General features: G+C 39.8%; 1 protein-coding gene across 1 annotated transcript; it reads left to right on the top strand.

The window, feature by feature from the left end:
• Positions 1-1260: 1260 nt before the first annotated feature.
• Positions 1261-9205, top strand: LOC118800945 (C-C chemokine receptor type 5-like). The gene is made up of 2 exons (XM_036561129.1): positions 1261-1384; positions 7618-9205. The coding sequence occupies exons 1-2, from the start codon at positions 1351-1353 to the stop codon at positions 8640-8642; spliced, it is 1059 nt and encodes a 352-aa protein (XP_036417022.1). The 5' UTR covers positions 1261-1350; the 3' UTR covers positions 8643-9205.
• Positions 9206-22213: the final 13008 nt, after the last annotated feature.

The following is a 22213-nucleotide window of genomic DNA, read 5'->3' as shown; positions in this document are numbered from 1 at the left end:
CAAACAAAGCCAACTGATGTATGTAAAAATGGACGTATTTTAGCGACATGCATGAATCAGCGGCACTCCTGTAGCAGTCCTGTGTTGCGGTTTATCCACTTACATGCATTAACGCAAACAACAGAGAATATTCACCATTTCTGCTCTGTGTAGTGAAGCAACAACACAAATTAATCCATTAAACGGCCAGGGCCTGCCGCTGGGCCCAAACTTTTATTATATACTTCTGTTACTTAAGAACAGCTCAGCCATTTTGCAATGAAATCCCTGTAGTTCGTGAATAATAAGCATAAACAGAGTGTTTCAAATGAACGGAGAACTTTATCTCCCCGTTTCAAGTTCAAAACAGATGCACCTCGTTGAGTCTGTAAGGAAACGTTAAGCCTATTAAGAACAGGCTTTATTATTTTTTTTTCTTAAGTGAAGAATGTATAATTCTGTCGGAGCTCCAGGACTGTGCTAGAACAGAGACGCACACACACACAGGCGCATCAATGTTCAGAGACACTCATTTATTTATAGAAGCAGATGTGGCTGAAAGTTGGCCAGTACAGAGATAATCAAGATTTCTAAGATCAAAATGCAGATGAGCTGAGGTGTGGAACAGGAAACCACAACTGAGAAAGACGTTGCTGCCAAGAAATGTACTTGAAGGTCAAGATGTTCTCTCCTGACCCACAGACATACGATGATTAATTAAATGAACCTGGTGTGCTTGTAGAACAGCTTTGTACAAAAAGATTTTCCTTTTAAGGAAATCCACTGAATTTCCTTTCATTCCCCTCTTTTGTTCCGCAGGAACAACACTCTTAAAAAGGAGTGTCCACCACCAGGGTTGGGCGAAAAGCCTGCAACAAGGCCCAATTAGTACAGGAAAAGTCCCAGCCTATCCAAACTTTGTTTTTTGGCTTAGGATAATTTTTTTCTTAATGTATAATTCATTTAATTTACCTTAGAAAGACAGGATTCTTTGCTGTAGACACATTTTTTTTTTACAATATTATTTCACAAACAATAGTCAGTGGCTTAGAAAATCAAGGAAACATGTCAGTCAAACATGTCACAGAAAAAAGTGTCCCAGCAGCATCCCATAAAGATCACTCATGTTTTTACACTTTCTGTTCCTCAGTGACATAAATCAGCTGCATCAACTGTCAGGTCAGGACATGAACTGTGTGTTGTGTTGAGGCGGATATGTTTATGTTAGCACAGTGGGCTTTGTAGACGCACTGAGCTGTCAGTGCGGTAAAGGCCCGCCTCAGGAAATTACAGCTCAGCCTCTTCACATGCTGTAAAGTTGCACGGAGCTCTGCCTCCCTGATTTGACTGTTAGCGCTCGGACTTATAAACATGACCGGGAATCATACATTCAACACAACACTGAGTAAGTATAAGTGGATGTCTTTCAGTTCTGATTATCTAGTTCAGTGTAAAGAAACTTACCAACTCTTATTTCTTTACACTGGCTGTGATAGAAACCAAGTGTTGCAATGTCTACAACTCAAATAGAGCCATTTTATTTACTATCCAAAACTACAATGCCGGCATATATCCCTACACCATGCATGGCTTTAAAGTAAAGCTTTATAGTAAAAGGCAGTATCAGGCAGCGTGTAACCATTTCATGTAAGAGCTTTAAAATGAGCTGATAAGCTGGATCGAGCATGTTGAGGCAGGTAATAGTTGTAACCGTGCAGTGCTGTGGATCCTCAGGAGAGGGAAAAAAAGCACTGTTTGTTGAAGAACAAAACCAAGACTTATAAAATGCCATCCCAAATGGTAACGTTGTAATTATTTATTTCATAGTTAGGTTCTCAGTGAGTTTGAGGAATGAAAACGAATCTGAAACAAACAATATTTTACTAGGAGCAAAAAGAGGATGATGCCGTAAGTGTTCTGGAACAAAAACCTTAATTATGTCAGCTATGTCATACGCTTATCTGGAGTGGATGCGTGCTTTGTGGAAGGGTGTTACATTGTCGGTTGGGTTTAAGTTGTGTATCTGTTGTGTAACAAATGGTGTCCTTTGTCCCTTTGTCTGATCCCACCTTGACCTCTCTCTATCTGGTTGTTCTCTGTTGGAGCTCCAGGACTGTGCTAGAACAGAGACGCACACACACACAGGCGCATCAATGTTCAGAGACACTCATTTATTTATAGAAGCAGATGTGGCTGAAAGTTGGCCAGTGCAGAGATAATCAAGATTTCTAAGATCAAAATGCAGATGAGCTGAGGTGTGGAAAAAAAAAACAGGAAACCACAGCTGAGAAAGACGTTGCTGCCAAGAAATGTACTTGAAGGTCAAGATGTTCTCTCCTGACCCACAGACATACGATGATTAATTAAATGAACCTGGTGTGCTTGTAGAACAGCTTTGTACAAAAAGATTTTCCTTTTAAGGAAATCCACTGAATTTCCTTTCATTCCCCTCTTTTGTTCCGCAGGAACAACACTCTTAAAAAGGAGAGTCCACCACCAGGTTTGGGCGAAAAGCCTGCAACAAGGCCCAATTAGTACAAGAAAAGTCCCAGCCTATCCAAACTTTGTTTTTTGGCTTAGGATATTCACACTCCCAGGTGGATTTGAGCATGCTCGGGCATTTACTCCACAAGTCAACTAACTTGTGACCAGTGGTGGACCTGAGTAGTTTTTTTGTGTATCTGTACTTTACTGAAGTATTTCCATTTTGGGTGACTTTTTACTTTCACTCCACTACATTTCAAAGTCAAATATCTTACTTTTTACTCCACTACATTATGAGAAATCATTCCTTTTGTCAAACGAAGAAGCATGAAGCAAACACACCAATCAGGGCACAGCGCGCACTTTGTTTTGAGCTTGATTTCTGAGCTTGACCTGTTGGGACATACCAACCCAGTGCAAGCATACAGTTCAACGTCAGTGCAGCAGAGTAAACTTTTATGAGTGTCTATTCCAACATAAATGATGGAACTAACCTAACTTTGTGTAAACAGACCACGATAAAGAAATATGTACACATATGCAGTTGTGACTGATGTGTCTTTTTTTCTGAATGTATACAAACACTATTTCATGTTATAGGAAATTTGTTTTGCTAGTTTATGTTTATGAACAGAGACCTATAGATGCAATATATTAAAGGAAAACTCATTTGTGAACCTGTGTTTAAAGTTTTTATTAAATTCAAACTTGTAACTAAGTTGCAAATAAATCTTAAGCTGAAACGTGCAAAAGGTTATTTCATAGCCACTCAGTTCTACCTAATGGAAATTGCTTGCCTTCAGTGTTTTGTGTTTATGATAATTTTAATAGACATCAGTGTCAGACTAACTAAGGATTCCATTAAAAAAAGGGGTTACCAAGAGGGACACTACAGTATTTTCACCTAAAACGAGTTAATGAAGAGTCTTGTTACAAAAATGCTAATAGGACATTAGAGCCATAATTAATCTTTTAGTACTTTTACTTTCAATACCTAAGTACACTTAAAGGCAAATACTTCTGTACTTTTACTCAAGTGGAGGTCTAAAGGGAGGAACTTCTACTTTTACTGGAGTAATATTTTACCTTGGGTTCTCTACTTTAACTCAAGTACATGGTTTGTGTACTTCGTCCACCACTGCTTGTGACTACTGAAAACCGTGTCAGCATGCAGTACACAAAAAATAAAATAGATTAATGTTACAGAGAGCACAAAATATAAAAATGGAAACAGTCAAAATTTAAACAAAAGAACAATCAACAGCTCCATTGCCAGTGTATTCATGAGAGCGATTAGAAACTTGTTTGGACAACAAGGGACACATGCCATGGCAAGGGTCTAAACGGGTGTGGTCGTTGGTTTGTGGGGAGAGAAACATCAACATTGGCTTGTATGCTGGCTAACTTACAGATCAGGGCGGCTGTGTAATCTGACTTTATTGTGTCCATGTCACCACTGATCATCGGAGCAGGTTTACCTCGCACCTACGGTGTTGGAAATGGTCATCCCATCAAAACCTCAAAAGGAGACAATGGTTCTGTGCACATATCAGACATGCATCTAAAATCAACGTTGTTTTTGTCACATCTGGAATGCAGTATCTTCTGTTAATATTACCAATCACCCCTCTTCGTGCGACATGTGAAATACCATGAAAATGTTGCACGAGGAAAGGCAAACAAGATTTTGGCAGTGCTATGCGACCCTCAGGTATTTTCTCGTATGATGGCGATGTCAATAAGGCTAGGATCAGTAGACAATGGATGAGAAAAAACTGAAAAAGAACAATTTTGTTGACTAATGTATGAACACGGTGGGCCATTTTTGGCAGCGTTTGGCAACAGCATCCGCTATAAAATTACCAGCTGCTTCCTCTCCAGAACTAGGGGACTCATGGGCCTTAACTTTGAGGACAGCCAGTCTCCTGGGTAAAATGCAAGCATGTCATCAGAAATCAGTGTAGAGTGAGAGACTGGTTTCCCGTCAGCTGTGAGAAATCCGCGCTGGGACCAGATGTGCCCGTAACCGTGAGCCACGCCCCGGCTAGGTCAGCATGCTGATGTCACGATCTTTAAATAGAGTACATGCTCTATGTGGACCACAAGTTGTTTATTCAATCTTGTCAAAATTTTGTCATAATAAGAGCAGTCAGGAATCCATGCACAACAGTAATTGATAAGTCCCAGAAAAGACATCATGCCTTTCTTTGTGGATAGAGGCCTAAAACTCTGTCTTTTGAGAGTCTACAGCTTCCATTTGACATAGTGAAACCAAGATAGGAAACTGTGGTTTGACAGTACTGCAGCTTGTCAAGAGCAGCTTTGAAACCACACGCAGCTAAATGCTGAAGCAGAGACAGAGAGCCAGCTTTGCACACGGCCTCATCCTTCGCTGTCAGTAGCAAGTCATCAACATACTGCAACACAGTACAGCCTTCAGGCAAAATGAAGGTATCCAGGGAATCGTGCACGGCGGCAGCGAAAACAGCGGGAGAATCCAAACATCCGGGAGTCTACAACAATGAAATGTGTGTGTTACTGGAATTCTGTTAACAATGGCAACATTGGTGCACGTGGGACGACAACTTCATTTACCCGCTGTAAATCTTGTGTAAATCTCCAACCTCTTAAACCCGCCTTGCTAACAGGATTTATTGGCATGTTATATGGAGATGTTGTTTCAACGATCACGACTTGCTTCAGTATCACCCCCTCAATTCCTTCCTCCTTTTCTCTAGACCCCACGTGTCAAACACAAGACCCATGGGCCAGATCAGGCCCGCCACACAATCCTATCCAACCCACAAAAGTATTTAAATTTTCTATTAATATTAGCTTGTTTCACAATGCGCTGCACTGCAATCACCAGCATGCACTGCAATGTAATGTGTGCTCTGACTCTCCTCCCCCAACAACAGTCTATGGGACAGCGGTTACACCTCAATTCTACACAATTCCATTCCAGTCATATCACCAAAATGTATTTCAGCTGCAGTTCAACCAACATAAACAATTAACATCAGCTTAGCTGTTGAGAAATTGAGCCCGAATCTTAATGAACTTAATGAGCAAAGAAAAGATGCCAGGTGTCTAGTTCAAGCAAAAAGGTAGATTTAAAAGACTGAGCTCCTGTGGACATTTACATTTTGCATATTTCAAGGTCTACTAGAAGTGTCTGTATTGTACTGTTGATGTTTTTTTTTTTCATATTTTAAATAAACAATGGCCAGTTCGGGTTTAAGCACAATACTTATAAAGAACATTAATTTCCCTATTCACTCCCACAGAAATAATCGTGGCACCTGACACTGGCCCATTATATTCATACCACTAACTGAAGAAAATGTCGCTCCAGTGTCTACAAGAAAATGAAACCTTCTGCAATCTATAAACAGTTCCATAAGTGGCATACCACCAGAAACAAGAGTTAATGTCTTAGAAAGAATTGTCAAATTAGGTGCATCTTCAACAACTTGGGGTGCATTCTGTGGGCAGCCCTATGCCTTCATCGGTTTCCAGACAACAAGTCGTCCGGTGTGTGTTTTAGGGCCCTCCGTTTAGGGTCTAAAATGTTTTTTGAGATTTACTTTCATCAGAGCACTTCTTTCTACATTCTCTAATCCAATGTCCCTCTTTTCCATGATAATGACATGCCCCTTGCTCCTTCTGCTGATTATTTTGACCCTAGTACCTAAGATAGGATCATTCTATAACCTGGACTTGAGAGCTGGGAGTAACGAGCCATTTTCACAGTGAATCAGCGAATATGTGTGGTTGGCATGGGGATAGAATACTGGCAACAGTATGTTTTATTAAAGTGAGATTAGGTGCTGTGAGCGTTCCCACAATGCCAGTAATGGAAAAAGGTGCAGCAATATTCTGCTGCTGTGAATTACAGGCCGTCACATCCTCTATATCAGAATTAGAATCAGAGTCAGGATGAGAACTAGTGGCAGAATTAGTGTTGGTTTCACTCTGCGAGTTAATCGACCCTGAAGTCAAGGTGTTTTCAGTAACACAAATTCTGTCATTAGCAGCCTTGTATGCTGGAGGAGGAGCTGAGGGGGCCGGGGAAGTCGGATTCTTTGAAGTTAATACATTAATACTTGACTTTGATTGATACTAATTTTAATTGATACTAGTCTTTTTGTTAACCTTCGTTGTCCATTTAGGGGTGACATATTTATCCTATTTTCAGTTTACTCCATGTGACCAGACACTGATCCATATATTCATAATCCCGATGTGCGCATAGTCTTGAGTGGCTTGCGTTATTATTTTGTTTTCTGCAAATCAACTTGTCTCCTGTCTTTTATAAGTCAGTCAAATATGTGAAACCCGGATGGTCAGTTGCATCATTTGTTTTTGCCATATATTGACAGAGGCCAAATATTTACAACCCCGAGGGACCCATGAAGGCATTAATCCACCCTTGGCAAATATAATGACAAATGAAAGTATTGTTGTTTACTAGTAGGTCACTGAAAGCATCCTATGTCTACTGTTGTTTTTTAGCATTGCACAGCTTTACCAGTCTTTTGTTGCCCTGGCCCAACTTTTTTGAAACGTATTTCTGGCATCAAATTCAAAATGGGCATATATTTGGGCATAAATGGTCATGTCTTTGTACTATTTTCAATTAAATACAGGGGGGACTTCTGAAAGAAAGATCTTCTGAAGTAGAAGGAATTATAATTGTCTTTTTAGGTAAGGTGACTACAAAAGCTGTATAGGTTTTTCAATGTATCCAGTTCAGGGTAATTTGGATTTATCCTGAGAGAGATGGTCCCATAAATAGCCCAAAGTATCAATGAACGAGCACGATGCAGAGAATGTTGATAGACAATGATCAACAATGAACTGGACTAATCATAGGCAAATACAATTCAATATTTTAACATATAAAAAATTAATTCTTCAGATAACACATAAAAAATAATGTGGTACCTGAAGAACTTCCGATTCATTTCAATTCAGTTTTTAACACAGATGCACAGAACCTTTTATTTCATTCCAAAAAACATTGATAAATGCTCAATGTTCATCCAAATGTTTCTTGGGTGGTTAAATCTTGTGAAAAGAAAACTTAACCAAAAAATATAAGTATATATACATGTGTGATAATGAGATTTTGTTTGTTTGTTTTCTAAACAGCGGACAGTTACTACAGTTATACTGGGGACGATTTCACACCCTGCAACAATAACTATGTAAGGGACTTCAGCCGAGTCTTCCTTCCGACCATCTACAGCATGGTCTTCATCGTGGGTTTAGTTGGCAATGGCCTGGTGTTGTGTGTCCTTGTCAAATACTACCGGAAATCGAACATGATGGATGTGTGCCTCTTCAATTTGGCACTGTCTGACCTGCTGTTTCTCATATCTCTGCCGTTCTGGGCCCACTACGCTGCCACCAACATATGGATCTTTGGGAATTCCATGTGCCAAGCTGTGACCGCATTTTACATGCTAGGCTTCTACGGCAGCATCTTCTTCATGCTCCTCATGACAGTGGATCGTTATCTTGTAACTGTCCATGCCCATACCTCCCTTTTTTTCAAGCGCCAGTCAGTGAGCGTGGGCATAGCCCTGATCTCATTTATGTGGGCACTCAGCCTGGGGGCTTCTCTCCCAACCATCATATTCTCTCAAGGGAGAAATGAGTCAACCGGATTGTGCCTGCCAGTATATCCCAACAAAACATGGAGGCTGGTCATCTACATGGAGCTCAACATCCTTGGCTTGATCCTCCCCCTCACAGTCATGGGGTTTTGCTACTCTCAGATCATCCCCACTTTGACTGCTATGAAGTCTAAGAAGAGGCACAAAGCCATCAAGCTCATGCTGGTCCTGATCATAGTTTTCTTTCTCTTCTGGACACCCTACAACGTGGTCATATTCATGTACTTTCTTCATTACTCAGGATACATGGAAACCTGCGAATGGCTGCGTGACCTGGGCCTGGCCATGCAATGGACTGAAACCATTGCCTTCAGTCACTGCTGCCTCAACCCCATCATCTACGCCTTTTTGGGGCAGAGGTTCAGGACATTAGTCATTAAGACTTTGAAAGAATGGTTTCCAGTTTGCTTCAGCCGGTGCAGAACACTTAACAGTCAGCTGACATATACAAGGAGCTCCACGTATTCCATGCGTTCCACAGAAGTTACATTTGTGTAGCTGCAGTGGCCCCTTGTTAATATGGCTTAATCAAAACAGCAACTTTTTTTCATTTGTTGACATCATTTAACACCTTCATTCTTATGCTTATTATTCTAGTATTAATCATAAGGCTTTTAAATACCATGTATTCAGTAACCATTATAAAACTTTAAGGCAAGGATGTATGTTTTATTTCAATCTTTCCATAATATGCTTATAAACAGTTATTCAATATGTATAACAATCTTGAACAATTCAAATTATATATATATATCGCAAAATAGTACTACTATCTATGTACTACTAGCTATGTGGACGGATTAAGCTAAACTTAAATCAGCTTTCTTCCACAGTTGTTTTTAGCAACTGGACTGTTAGAATTTGCAGTGATGTGGGACTCATGGCTAGTGGAGTGCTGTAGAAGCTAGACAAGCTTTGTTTCGTGAACAGAAAATCAACTAAACTGATTCGGGAGCTCTCCTATTGGTCCATTCATTATTAAATTAAATTCATTCATCATTTCACACAATCAGATTTCAGATTAACACAACAAAAATGGAGAAACATGTTTATTGTGTAATGTGAAGTTAATCTACTGTATGTTTACTGTGAAAATAATTTACTGTATGTTTACTGTGAAGATAACCTACTGTATGTTTTCCTTTAAAAATATGGTTTACATGATTTGTACATCATTGCATCCTATTTTTATTTACATTCTACACCGTGTCCCAACTTTTTGGAAATGGGGTTGTACATGACAGGACTGAGAAGCTCAATTTGTGTTTTGGATCCCATACTATCTAATCTTGTTAAGGTCTGTCTCCAAGCTTTCTTTACATTCATGGCAGAAATCATCAACTCCTCCCTCAGCTCTGGTTTAGTCCCTGAACACTCAAAATGGCTGCTTTCTCTCCCATCCTCAAAAAAACTGGTCTCAACCCTGACATCATGAGCAATTTTTGACCCATCTCCAGCTCCCCCTTTCTGTCAACAATATTGGAGTGTGTTGTCGTTTCCCAAATGAAAGCCAACCCCACCTCCAATGACCTGTACGAATTATTTCAGCACAGAAACAGCTCTACTCAAAGTTACCAATGACCTCCTCCTCTCCTGTGACTCTCATCCTTCTTGACCTCACTGCAGCTTTTGACACCATTACCCACTCCATCATTCTTGCCTGCCTCGAATCCTTACTCAACATCACTAGTACTGTTCTTTCCTGGCTTACATCATATCTTACTAACAAGCAACAGTTCATTAGCCTCAATAACCGTGCTTCCTCTACTGCTCCTCTGTCCCAAGGTGTCCCCCAGGGTTCAGTGCTTGGTCCCCTTCTCTTCATTCTCTACATGCTCCCCCTTGGAAATATAATACTTCATCACAGTCTCCACTTTCACTGCTATGTGACGACATCCAGCTCCACATCACTACACAATCGTTTACCACCACAATTTACTCCACCATTACAAATTGTCTTACTGACATTAAATCCTTTACGCTGGTAACAATCTAGATGGTCCTTTACTCCTTCAGTCCAGAGAACACATCCATTTTTTCCATAAACACTGTGCATCAATACACATATGAATGCCACTGTGCATAGTACAGTCTTAACTTGCATTTGTGGATGCAACAACAGACCATATTTATTGACTATGTTTTTTCAAAGTATTCTCAATTGCGCGAGGTGAGATCCATCACAGAAACATACCTGTTTTTAATGCAGTGCCATCTGAGGGATCAAAGGTGATAGGCATTCATTTGTACTTTGCCCTTTACGCATGGAGATTTCTCCAGTGTCTGAATGTTTTGATGACATTACGCACTGTAGAGGGTGAGATACCTAAAATCCTTGCAATCCCTAGCTGAAAAACATTGTGTGTTTGTGGGGAGCCTCAACACATCCTTACTAGGTTTTTCCTGGATGCTCCTTTTATATCCAAGCATAATTGTATCACCTGTTTAAGATGATTTTTAAACATTTCACAGCGTTTATAGTCTTAAATTGCTCCTGTCCTAACTTTTTTGGATGGTATATTTGGGAGGCATCAATTTCAGAATGAACGTATATTTACATTCATAATATAAAAAATGACATACACTGAATAGGCGTAACATTAAGACCACCTCCTTCTTATCAGCTCCACTTACTATATAGGTGCACTTTGTAGTCCATCTGTTTCTCTGTATGCTTTGTTAGCCCTCTTTTACCCTGTTCTTCAGTGGTCAGGACTGCCGTGTCTGATCCACTCAGACCAGCGCAACACACACTAACACACCACCACGTCAGTGTTACTGCAGTGCTGAGAATGATCCACCACACTAATAGTACCTGCTCTGTGAGGGTCCATGGAGGTCCTGACCACTGAAGAACAGGGTAAAAGGGAGTAACAAAGTATGCAGAGAAACAGATGGACTACAGTCTGTAATTGTAGAACTACAAAGTGCACCTATATAGTAAGTGGAGCTGATAAAATGGAAAATAAGCGTAGAAACAAGGAGGTGGACATAATGTTATGCCTGATCGGTGTATGTTGTCTTTGTACTGTTTTTTTTTTATTTGCATTTTACCTACTGTCTACTGTCCCAACTTTTTTGGAATTGGGTTTGTATTTGAAAAGATCATACATTCACCAAAAAATCTCAATAAAGTTCAAAAGATAAACATCAAATACTGAGTTTTTGTACTTTTTTCAATTTAATCAGGTCAAACAGAATTTACTCATCACTGCTTTACATTTTTATTAGCATTTCAAATCACAGCTTAGCAAGGCAGTACTAAAAAATACTTACCACATTTAGCAAATTTCATGTCATCAATATATTAAGCAAGTGCATAAATATTAGTTTGTGCATCACAAATAAAAACATTCTGGATTAGTGAGCTGCAGCAGTCTTTTAACTAAACACTCACAGTTTGGACAATGTCCCGCCCCCAACCGTAATAGAGATTTTAATTGGTGCTGCTGCTGAGTTTCACTGTCTGTATGTTCGTGCCTATAGGTCAGTGGTCCATGTAGTTAGCAAGAGTGGAGGATATTCTTTTTTTTTCTAAGTACTCTGAAAAGTGGTGGGTCAAATGGGCACTTGCCCCCATTGTTCCAGCAGCCACGGAGCAGAACTAAATGTAGCACATTTTAGATCAGAAGCAGGACCCACTCTGTCTCTACAGTATGTTCCAGTGAAGCACCAGTGATCTTTACAGCAAGAGCAACACTAATAAATGGATTAAATATAAATACAGAACTAACTTTATTGTTTCACAGAATTCCACAGTATCACTAAGTAGGAAGCAGTGTAGACCTATGCATGTTTCTTCCTTTGATTAAGGTAAGCTGCTGCATTTGTATTGAAATAGCAATAATATTTAGTAAAGTGGACTGAAAGCTCAATAACTTTTTTGATACGTTTATGTGTTATTTAAGTTGTCAGTTTCTGGTATCACATTTGACCCTTCAGATCATACACTACTGTCCCTGAAGAACAACGATGTAATAGTATATCTTATTAATCCATCAGAATCCATCTAGACTCTCTTTCAATCTGTTGGGAATTACACCACACCGATTACATTTATCCAAAAAGGAGGTATTCCCAATTTCCCAATTTAGTAAAAAGAAATGAGATGATCTGAGCATAAACCCTCTAATGTCATCAGACAGACCAATTCAAGAAAGATCTGTTGAAGTGAATGTCTCTTATAGGTAAAGCGAAAACTGTCAAAGTGAATACAAAGTGAATACACTATCTAGGCTGAATTATTTGTTTTGTTACATCCCCTTGAAGATTCCCAAATACAGACTTAAATAGAGATATCTCCTTTCTCTGGCAAAGGAAGTCTTCTAAAATTAAAATTTCTACAGGCTCTTCTTGCTCAGCTTTAAATTTACCAAACTTTAGATGTTACCATCCAATGGAATACTAAAGTCATGAGCCATTTAAAAAAATCTCTCATTTTGATTGCCTGTATTATAATGACACAAAGTAGTTATTGGGCAATCTTTTTTTTTTTATTCTGTGAGTCCCCTAGAGAGAATGAGATTATAAACAGAGTCTGTTCTTCACCAAAGGACAAAACCTGAACCAGATTTAGGCTGTGAATGTAATGTCTATACTAGTGTTGACTAAACACAGACAAATACAGTTTAATATTTTCCATAGAATATACTATACCCCATATAAAAACACAGCTGTTTCTTGCCTGACTGATTATTATTAATGTGCAATGTTTGTTTCAATGCATGTCTGCACTCTCATTACACTTACCATATATCATTCTGACTAGTGACTATTCAGACTGTACACTGTACACTGTATTCAGACTCTTAGACTGTAAAAAGTGACTCGTCAGATTACTTCATGTGGTAACAAGTAAATTAACCAGTTTTATTCAACCTAAATAAATACTATGAACGATTCTGTCAATGTAGTTTTTTAAGTTGAATAAAACTAGTTCAATTGCTTGTTACCACATGAATTAAATTAATAAGTAGATCTGATGAGCCACTTTTTACAGTGTATTCTCTAAAACTTATTCAGAATCACCACCTAAAATCAAATGAACATTATAACACATTAATAATAAGAACATTCTGACCAGTGCTCAGGGGGATTGAGGGGACCGGTGTACATCAACAAACAAATAATACTCAATTAAGCCATCAGGGAAGAATCAATTAGATCCTCAACCAACAGTTTTTTTGATTTAAACATATACAAATGTGGTCTTCAACCTTGGCTGCGGTCTCCCAGTGGGCTGTGGTGGTACTGCCGAAGGGCTGTTAGCAATCAGGTTTGTTTACCGCAAAAAATTGTTCCAACACAGACATTTAACCAAACTCACGTTTTAAATACAACAGCAGATCAAGCACATTGATTGTTCTGGCAAACTGCTAACTAGTTATGCTTATATTTTCAGAGCAAGCTTAACTGAAACGATGGATATACAGCATTGAACGCGTAGCTCTGGGCTTCAGATCTGAAACTGAGTAACTAGCTCTCTGTGTTAATTGCTCACGGGTCTTTTGTGGTCACTATCAGGTCACTATCACCTGAATACTATTTTAGATCATGAACCTGAGTTTAGTCAGAAGCCATTTTGTTTAGTATCTATACCCTGTGTTTTCAGCTTGGTCTTGCAAAGTCCTCTTGGAGCATTATAGTTGTCTTGGACTCGGTATATGGTCTCTTGACTTTCTGTCTAGTGTTTTTGGGGACTGTCTACTTTTGTTCCATTTTAAAATGGTTGGCTGTGCCTGGCTCTTTTGCTCCACTCTCCTGATCATACTCACAATAAACTTGCACTTGACTCCTAACTGGTGCGAAGCTCTACATGATACATACTTTTCCTTGTGTGTGTGGAGAACAGCAATGCTATTTAGCCTCTGCACTTTAGTACTTGATCGCAGGTATGTTTTTAGTGTCTTCAGGCTGGAGAAGGACCTCTCAGTTGATGCAGAGGATGCAGGGTTGACACGGAAAAGGCAGATGAGTTGCCAACTTCATCGTAGAGCCGACCACCAGGTCTTCCATTTCATTGATTACATGATGTATTGTAATTGCTTCCTGGTTTTGCATCAGCTCAGTCAAGACATTCAGTTGGTTTTACAGGTGTAAAGCACCAATGTCTGTGAAGTAACGTGTCATTTTCAAAGTCTTGCTAAGACCACCCATCTGACTTTGTGGCAGCGATGATCAGGTTCTCTATAGCTTGATAAAATTTCAACCTCACCTTAATCTGGGTAATCAGTGCATCGATCATCTCATAATATCTCTGTCTGTAGAATTCTTCAGTTTTACTGAACCTGTGGGCTGTACTGGCAGCTGAGGCAGACTTTCTTGGTGGATGAGTAACCTGTCATATCTGAAGCTTGCTGACATTGCTGATTTTCTCAAACAGTCCTGCCAAAGCACTGCAAAACCTGTGTGTTATGAAAAGATATAAGAATCTTTGTTGTCCCAGAAGCTGCTGTTTTTGCCTTGCTAAGAGGCAGCTGAGGACTTTGCAGTATGGAACTAAGGCTCCAAGATCTTCTCATTCAACATCAGGCAGAAGAAAAACCTGAAACTTGAAAGCACCTTATGTAGATCACTTGCCTTACTTCCAGAATCAGTGTTGTCTGATGAGCAAATGTCCAGGACATTTTACAGTTTTGTAGTGGTGGAGTAGTGCGCTCACTGCCTTCACACACTCTGCCCACCTTGTTGTGTTAAGCTTACTAGGTTTTTTGGAAGTAGCTGAACATGCTTCTCCATTCTCTGTCATCAACTCTCACTGAGCTTGAGTGAAGGCATCCTCTCATTTTGCAGTAGCTGTCATGAATCCACTTATTTCTTTGGTTCTCTCTTCAATGGCATCTCAAACAAGTGAAACAGACTGTACAGAATCATGTACAGACAAATTCAGAGAGTAAGCTGTGCAATGGACAACTATAGCATTTGGCTGCTCAGTGATGATGTGTGCTTGGACTCCACTGGTACAGCCAATCATGTTGGTAGCTACATCATAGCACTGACCCTGTAGATCTGAGAGTTCTAGCCCTTTCATGCATGAATTATGACATGAATCTGGATTTTTTCCCCAAATGGTTCTATTTTTGTGCTGAAAAAACCTATTAAATTGTTTTTTTAATTTTAAATGTAATCGTTTAAGAGTAACTCTACTCAGGTGGACAGCATAAATTTGTGCGTTCACCTACAAGTGACATTGCAATAGCACAATGAACAAGCAATTTTTAAAAAAGATGTAAAATGAGAATTTTAATGCTGTAGAACAAATATTATGCTATCACGATTTAACATGTACTGGTCTGGCTAGGAAAAAAACAAACTATAGTCCACTACCGTGTTTTCCAAAAACAAAAAAATGATCTGCAAAAAAAAAAAAACTAAGTATGAGTCTTCAGAAACACTTAAGACCAAAAAAACATGGTCTTTTCTTGAGTGTTCTTGATTTGTACATCAGGTCTATGCATGATGGAAGTTAGCAAAGCAGCCAGGGTTCAAATACACAAAACACTGCATGCAGATATACTTGGTTTTTCATGTGCATGCAGCCTCATGGCACCTGCAGGCATTTTTTGCTTTGGTGAGCTGGGGCCATTGGTTTCCAGGCCCAAATCTGATTTCGGGGGTGCCTTGGACACTGCTCTGTGCTTCAAAGGAGGTGGGGTCTCACTGGGTCTTCCTCTTTTGCATCTCAACAGAGAACCAGCGCTAATTAGCACAGAAGATCCTTTTTTTCCAGGCATTCACAACGACTACATCCTAAAAATGAAAGAACACTCGTTTGGTTTTTGCGTCTATGGGGATACATTGAAATGAACTGATCCATGAGGTCTAGTCCTCCCATGTGCTTATTGTACAGACATACTGAAAATGGCCTCGGGATGTTGATCATGGATTTTTCCTTCTTGCTCCATCTTTGGGCTACATCCTCTGGGGACTGACCAGTGCAGGATGACATAATGTGGATCACTGAACTGTCTAACCATCTTCTGACCAAGATGTTTTCAGCTGTGAACCGATAGATGCCATAGATGTCCTGTCTTTGCAGTGTCTGAAGGAGTGGAATGGTACAAAAGAAACTGTCAAAGAACACTTTGTGATTCTTCTGTATGTCATCACAGAGACACAAAACTACATCTACGCACATTGACCTAAGTGCGCCCAACCTGAACTGTTCTGAAGGACTTACAATGACAAGCTGCCTTTGAGTACTAGAAAAAAGGGATGATATTGATACAAACACTGCCAATATATACAATAAAACTAATATGCACAAAAATAGTGTTTTGCTGTAAAATCTCTGTAAATTACAAAAAATAATTAAAAATAGTGTGGTTTACTGTCACACTTCCCAGTTCTCAGTTGGACTCACACTTGAATACGAACTTTAATTCCCAAGGCTCCTCAGTTTGTCATGTGACTCAGCCAGTCAATAAGCATTCAGTCAGCAGATCCCAGTCACCTAAGTACTGATTAAGGTCACCAGTTTGCCTGTGTATATATACCTGTTTGTTTCTTTCACACATGAAGTATTTCCTCTGTTCCGTCAGTGCATACCAGCCTTTCTTGTGTTTTGCTGTTTTCCTGTTATGACCTTTGGCTCAGTTTAACTGTGTTTTGGCTTTTTGGTTTCAACCCTCATTTGTTTTTCCACTTCGACTTTTGCCTGAGCCCATGTATCTTGTTTAGCTGCTCTGTTTTTGACCTGGTCTTGTGTAAACCCTGTTCCTTTGGTGAATTCTCCTTTAATAAACCTTCCAATTTATTCCAGCATTGGAGAATAGTTTGCCATAATTCAGACAGTAGACATCAAGGAGATCATGTCAGCAGTAAGTAACCAAGGTGCTATGTTAAGTCAAGCCCACCAATTGTTTGAATGAACTGAATTGTTCTATTACTCAATCTGTAGGTACTCTTACACAACAGTAGAGTGAGCAACAATGACAGTTGACCTCAATTGCCAACAACCTAAAAGACATTACTACTGACTTACAGAATTTGAATACTGGTGAGTCTAGAGAAGTAGCCATCAATCCATCTGTTTCTCCACTTGATCTCTCGCTTGAAGATCTTAGCTCCACAAGGTGGAGATTGGCTTTTTCGTGCTAAACTCATCAGCATACTCAGTTATTCTAGGACTTCCCTGGTTACATAAACATAACCCCAACATCTCCTGGTCAGATCGTGAGATCCTTAGTTGGTCCCCCCCATGTCATGAACAATGCCTGGAGTTCCCCAGTCTAGCTTTGATGTCTACATCAATTGAGGGTCCTAATTCAGACCTTCCTGTCCTCACACACTCTATATACGAGGACCTTCGATACATTTTTACTATGAGTAAAGCCACTGAACTTCCTCCTCATCAAGAGATAACTGCTTGATTGAACTGCTTGAGGGTGCTGTTCTCCCTAGGTCTATAGTTTACCCCCTTACTGAAGGGAAAGAGAGAGCTATGGAGGAGTATATACAGGAGGCTTTAGCTCAGGGGTTCATTTGTCCCTCTACCTCACCTGCAGCTGAGGGATTCTTTTTTGTGAAGAAGAAGGATGGAGGACTCAACTTAGAGATGCCATTATTTTTACTAAATTACATCTTTGCGTGCATGCAACCTTGTTAGAATCAAAGAGGGGGATGAGTGGAAAACCACATTCATCACCACTAGGGGGCATGAGTATTTAGTCATGCCATTTGGCCTGTCGAATGCTCCTTCCATCTTCCAAGCCTTCATTAATGACGTTCTAAGAGATATGTTGGGTAAATTCGTCACAGCCTACATTGATGATATCTTGATTTACTCTCCAGATATCCCTACACACATCAATCATGTCCGCCAGATTATTAGAGAATCATCTCTGTGTTAAGGGTGAGAAAACCAAGGATGGTTAAGGTCGAGGCAGTTTTGAACTGGCCTGATCCCACCTCTGTGAAAGGTCAACAGCGTTTTTTTGGATTTGTTCATTTCTATCATAGATTCATTTGTGACTATAGTAGCATCGCAGCTCCATTAATGGCTCTTCTCAAAGGTAATGTGAAACAACTTGTCTTTAACTCCCAAGCTGACAGGAATTTCAAAGTCAGCCTTTACCTTCGCACCCATTCTCAAACATCCAGACCCTACTAAACCCTTTGTGGTGGAGGCAGATATCGGGACTGGAGCTGTCCTGTCCTAGTATGCAGGCTCTCCACCTAAGTTACACCCCGTTGCTTACTATTCCCATAAGCTTAACCCAACAGAACGCAATTATGGCACTGAGGACAGAGAATTACTAGCTATGAAGTTTGCTTTTGAGGAATGGCATCACTGGCTGGAGGGGGCTAAGCATCCTTTCCTTGTATTCACTGATCACAAAAATCTAGAATATCTTCACTCCACCAAGAGGCTTAATCCCAGACAGGCTCGTTGGTCCCTGTTTTTCAATTGTTTCCATCACATACTAACCCGGTACATCTAATAACAAGGCTGATGCTTTGTCACGATTGAGAAAACCCCAGAGAGCATCTTGCCACCTGAAATTATTGCAGCACCTATTTGTTGGGAGGTAGATGAGGATATTGATAAGGCATTAGAAATGGTAACAGTACCTGAAAAGTGTCCTTCTAATTGAAAATACATCCCTAGTCAATTCTGTGATTGCATTATTTCTTGGGCTCTCTCCTCTCTGTCTTCTGGTCACCCTCGCAAGACCATTTCTGGTAGGTACTGGTGGGAGAACATATAAGGCGATATTCACAAGTTTGTAGCCTCATGCTCCACCTGTTCACAATGTAAGGCTCGTAAAGCTCTACCTGCAGGGAAACTAATGCCATTGCCCATTCCTGGTCACATTTAGCTTTAGACTTTTGTTACAGATCTTCCTCCATCAGACTCCTATACTACCATCCTAACCGTCGTAGATTGTTTTTCCAGTTCATTTTTATCTCATTTGTTAGTTTACCTACCACTTTTCAAACTGCTGAGGCTCTCTTTCAGCACGTGTTTCGTCTCTTCGGTATCCCTGGGGACATTGTATCAGACCATGGGCCCCTGTTGATGTCACAAGTGTGGTCTGCCTTTTTTGAAAAACTAGGTGTTCCTGTCCATCTTATATCCAGTTATCATCCACAATCTAATGGACAGTGTGAGAGGGTCAATCAAGCATTAGGAAAATACCTGAGACTATATTGTTTTGAGAATCAGTTAGATTGGTCACGTTACTTACCTTGGGCAGAGATAGTACAGAATTCACTGATTACTTTGGCTACTGGACTCACCCCATTTCAATGCATATATGGTTTTCAACCTCCTCTATCACAAAGGTGTATTTTCTCCAAAATATGGAGTAAAATACATTCGGTAGTTGAAATATCCCTAGAATGTGTTATATCCATCTGGTTAATCATAATCTACTACTTACAGAAAATCAATACTTGAGCAACAAAACAATTATATTGCTCCTGAGACGTTCCTTTTTGGGCTCAATTTTTTATTTACATGCAAAAATGCTTTTTTGTAGAAGGATTTTATGGAAGTCCCCGAAGCAGATGGAGTTTCTGACCTTCCATCTTCCATGTTGGTTCACCATATGGTTTGTTGCATTTGCAATTATTGGCCACATGGTGACACAATAGAGGGCTCTTTGGTAACGTCCCCTTAAAAGGCTGTCATGCATCAATAACAGTAAAACCTACCCACATAGAAAAGAATGACTTTTAAATAGCTGTCCACTGTAGTGACCTCCATGCATGAAAGGGCTAGATTAAACTGAATGAGAGCATCCTTAATCATTGATTTGATACTGGCTTTGGGTGGGTTTTCATAGATCCCCATGAAATCCTCATGAACAACAAAGTCATGTGAAGCATGTCTCATCACAATTGAATTTTGTCCCTTAGATGACATATCAGGTGTATTATTATATGTAAAAACTTGGTATTTCTGAAGCTCTAGTAACTGCTGAGGACATTATGTCAAGAGCTTCATTCTGTATCTCATGTGAGCAATATTTATCTCGACTCTGTAACCAAGATTCCAATATTGCTCGCAGTCTCAGTAATCATCTGTACTGAGCCTGAATGGTACAGTAACTAAATGTTTTCAAGGATGTTTATAAATACCTCTTTTGCTTGTGCTTGCTGTTTTTGTTTTCCTGCCAGAATCTGTGTAGTCACAGATGCTTTCTTGTGTAGTGAAGCCATTTTAGGATGGCCTCTTTTTGGGTCAAAGATGTATCATCCAGTTTGAAAAGCCTTTTATAGTAAATGCATCGTTGAGGCAAATGGAGAATTTCAGCCCCACCGCTATTCTGCAAATATGGCAAAATGCCTTTCCAATCTCTCCAGAGATTTCGAACGAAACAGGCAAACGCGGCCGGAGGAGAACAAGGCTGCAACGTTAAAAAAAGTTTAAAGAAGCTGAGAGCACAAGCCAAAGAAATGACTGTGGCCAAATCATGTGCCCCTTTTACGGCAAACTCGAACACACTGTGGATGATGAGCCCAGCTGTCAACCATTGGAACTTCATAATTGCTCCTGTGATGCAGGCGAAGATGTGATCTGTTCAGACTGATGTCGCATACAGATCACATTTAAAAGATAATATAAACAGCCAAACAAAAAATTGATTTGGTGAGAAAATCAGATTTGGGCCACTTTTACCTGCTGTGTAAACCTAGCCTTAGAGGCATAAAACTTTCCAGACATCTACCACTGTGAACAATTAACCATGGTTTTCATGCATCGCTTTTGTGCAAAGCAACCCTGGGCAGTACTGATATGTTTCTTTTAAATGTTCAGATGCAGCTTCAGATGTTGATAGAGGACCTGATCTTGATTAGACATTTACTACACTATTCATTCAGCAGACACGACTAAGTCACACTGGGGATGCCATGAAAGCCATCAACCAACTTGAGTGGAAGTATCTGTGGTCCACCATAGAACATTTTGGTTTAGGCACTGGCTTCATTGCCCTGATAAATGTATTATATGTGAACCCAACAGCAGCAGTGCCTTCAGGTAACAAACTCTAAGAATTTTAATTAAGAGCATCAGGAGTTCTTTTTAAGTCATGTCTGGGAAACCATTAATTTTATCTTAAAAAAAACCAAATCACCAAAGAATACACTGGACATTTTTACACAGATTTTACTAAACATCTCCAAGGCAATTTTATATGTATTTGACCCAGTCTCTGATGTGTAACTTGTGTTTGAAAGGGGGTTTAGCCCATTTTTACACTATTTTTGGTCAAAGTCCTTAATTTCTGCCACTGGGTCTCTGGCATCACCAGTCTAACTGTATCTATTGGACCATGATGTTCCATGCTTAGCATCTGGATTTATTTTCAATGATTTTTATACCAGCGCAACACACACTAACACACCACCACCACATCAGTGTCAATGCAGTGCTGAGAACGATCTACCACCCAAATAATACCTGCTCTGTGGGGGTCCTGTGGGGGTCCAGATCACAGGGTTAAAGGGGGCTAAAAAAGTATGCAGAGAATCAGATGGACCACAGTCTGTAATTGTAGAACCACAAAGTGCACCTATATGGTAAACTTTTAGCCTTTTTTGTAACTTTTTTATTATTTTTTTCTAACTTTAGCACATAGTTTTTATTTATTTGCTGTGACATATCGGAAAAAATAAAACATAAAATATAAAATGTGCCATAACTTTTACACAGACCAAATTTTATGTTATTTTTGTCCCAGTTGTGTGGATGTGTGTTCTCTGTAGAGGATGTGATAGCTTATTTTCACTTTATGTTTTATGTTTATGCTTATTTGCAATATAGTTGAGGAAAAATGATTCTGAAAAGGAGAGTTGAGTTAGTGCAACTAAGGAACTAAGTACCTCAGCATATTTCAAACACAGATCACTCGAGCATTTACACATTCAGTTTCCTCAATGACATAAATCAGCCACATCAACTGTCTGGTCAGGACATGAACTGTGAGTTGTGTTGAGGCAGATGTGTTTACGTTAGCACAGCAAGACTTTGTAGATGCACTGAGCTGTCAGTGCAGTAAAGGCCCGCCTCTGGAAACTACAGCTCAGCCTCTTCACATGTAAGCTGCACTGAGCTCTCCCTC

The sequence above is a fragment of the Colossoma macropomum genome, unplaced genomic scaffold, assembly GCF_904425465.1.
Source record: "Colossoma macropomum unplaced genomic scaffold, Colossoma_macropomum, whole genome shotgun sequence".
Lineage (NCBI taxonomy): Eukaryota > Metazoa > Chordata > Actinopteri > Characiformes > Serrasalmidae > Colossoma > Colossoma macropomum.
This window is presented reverse-complemented; position numbering and strand designations above follow the sequence as displayed.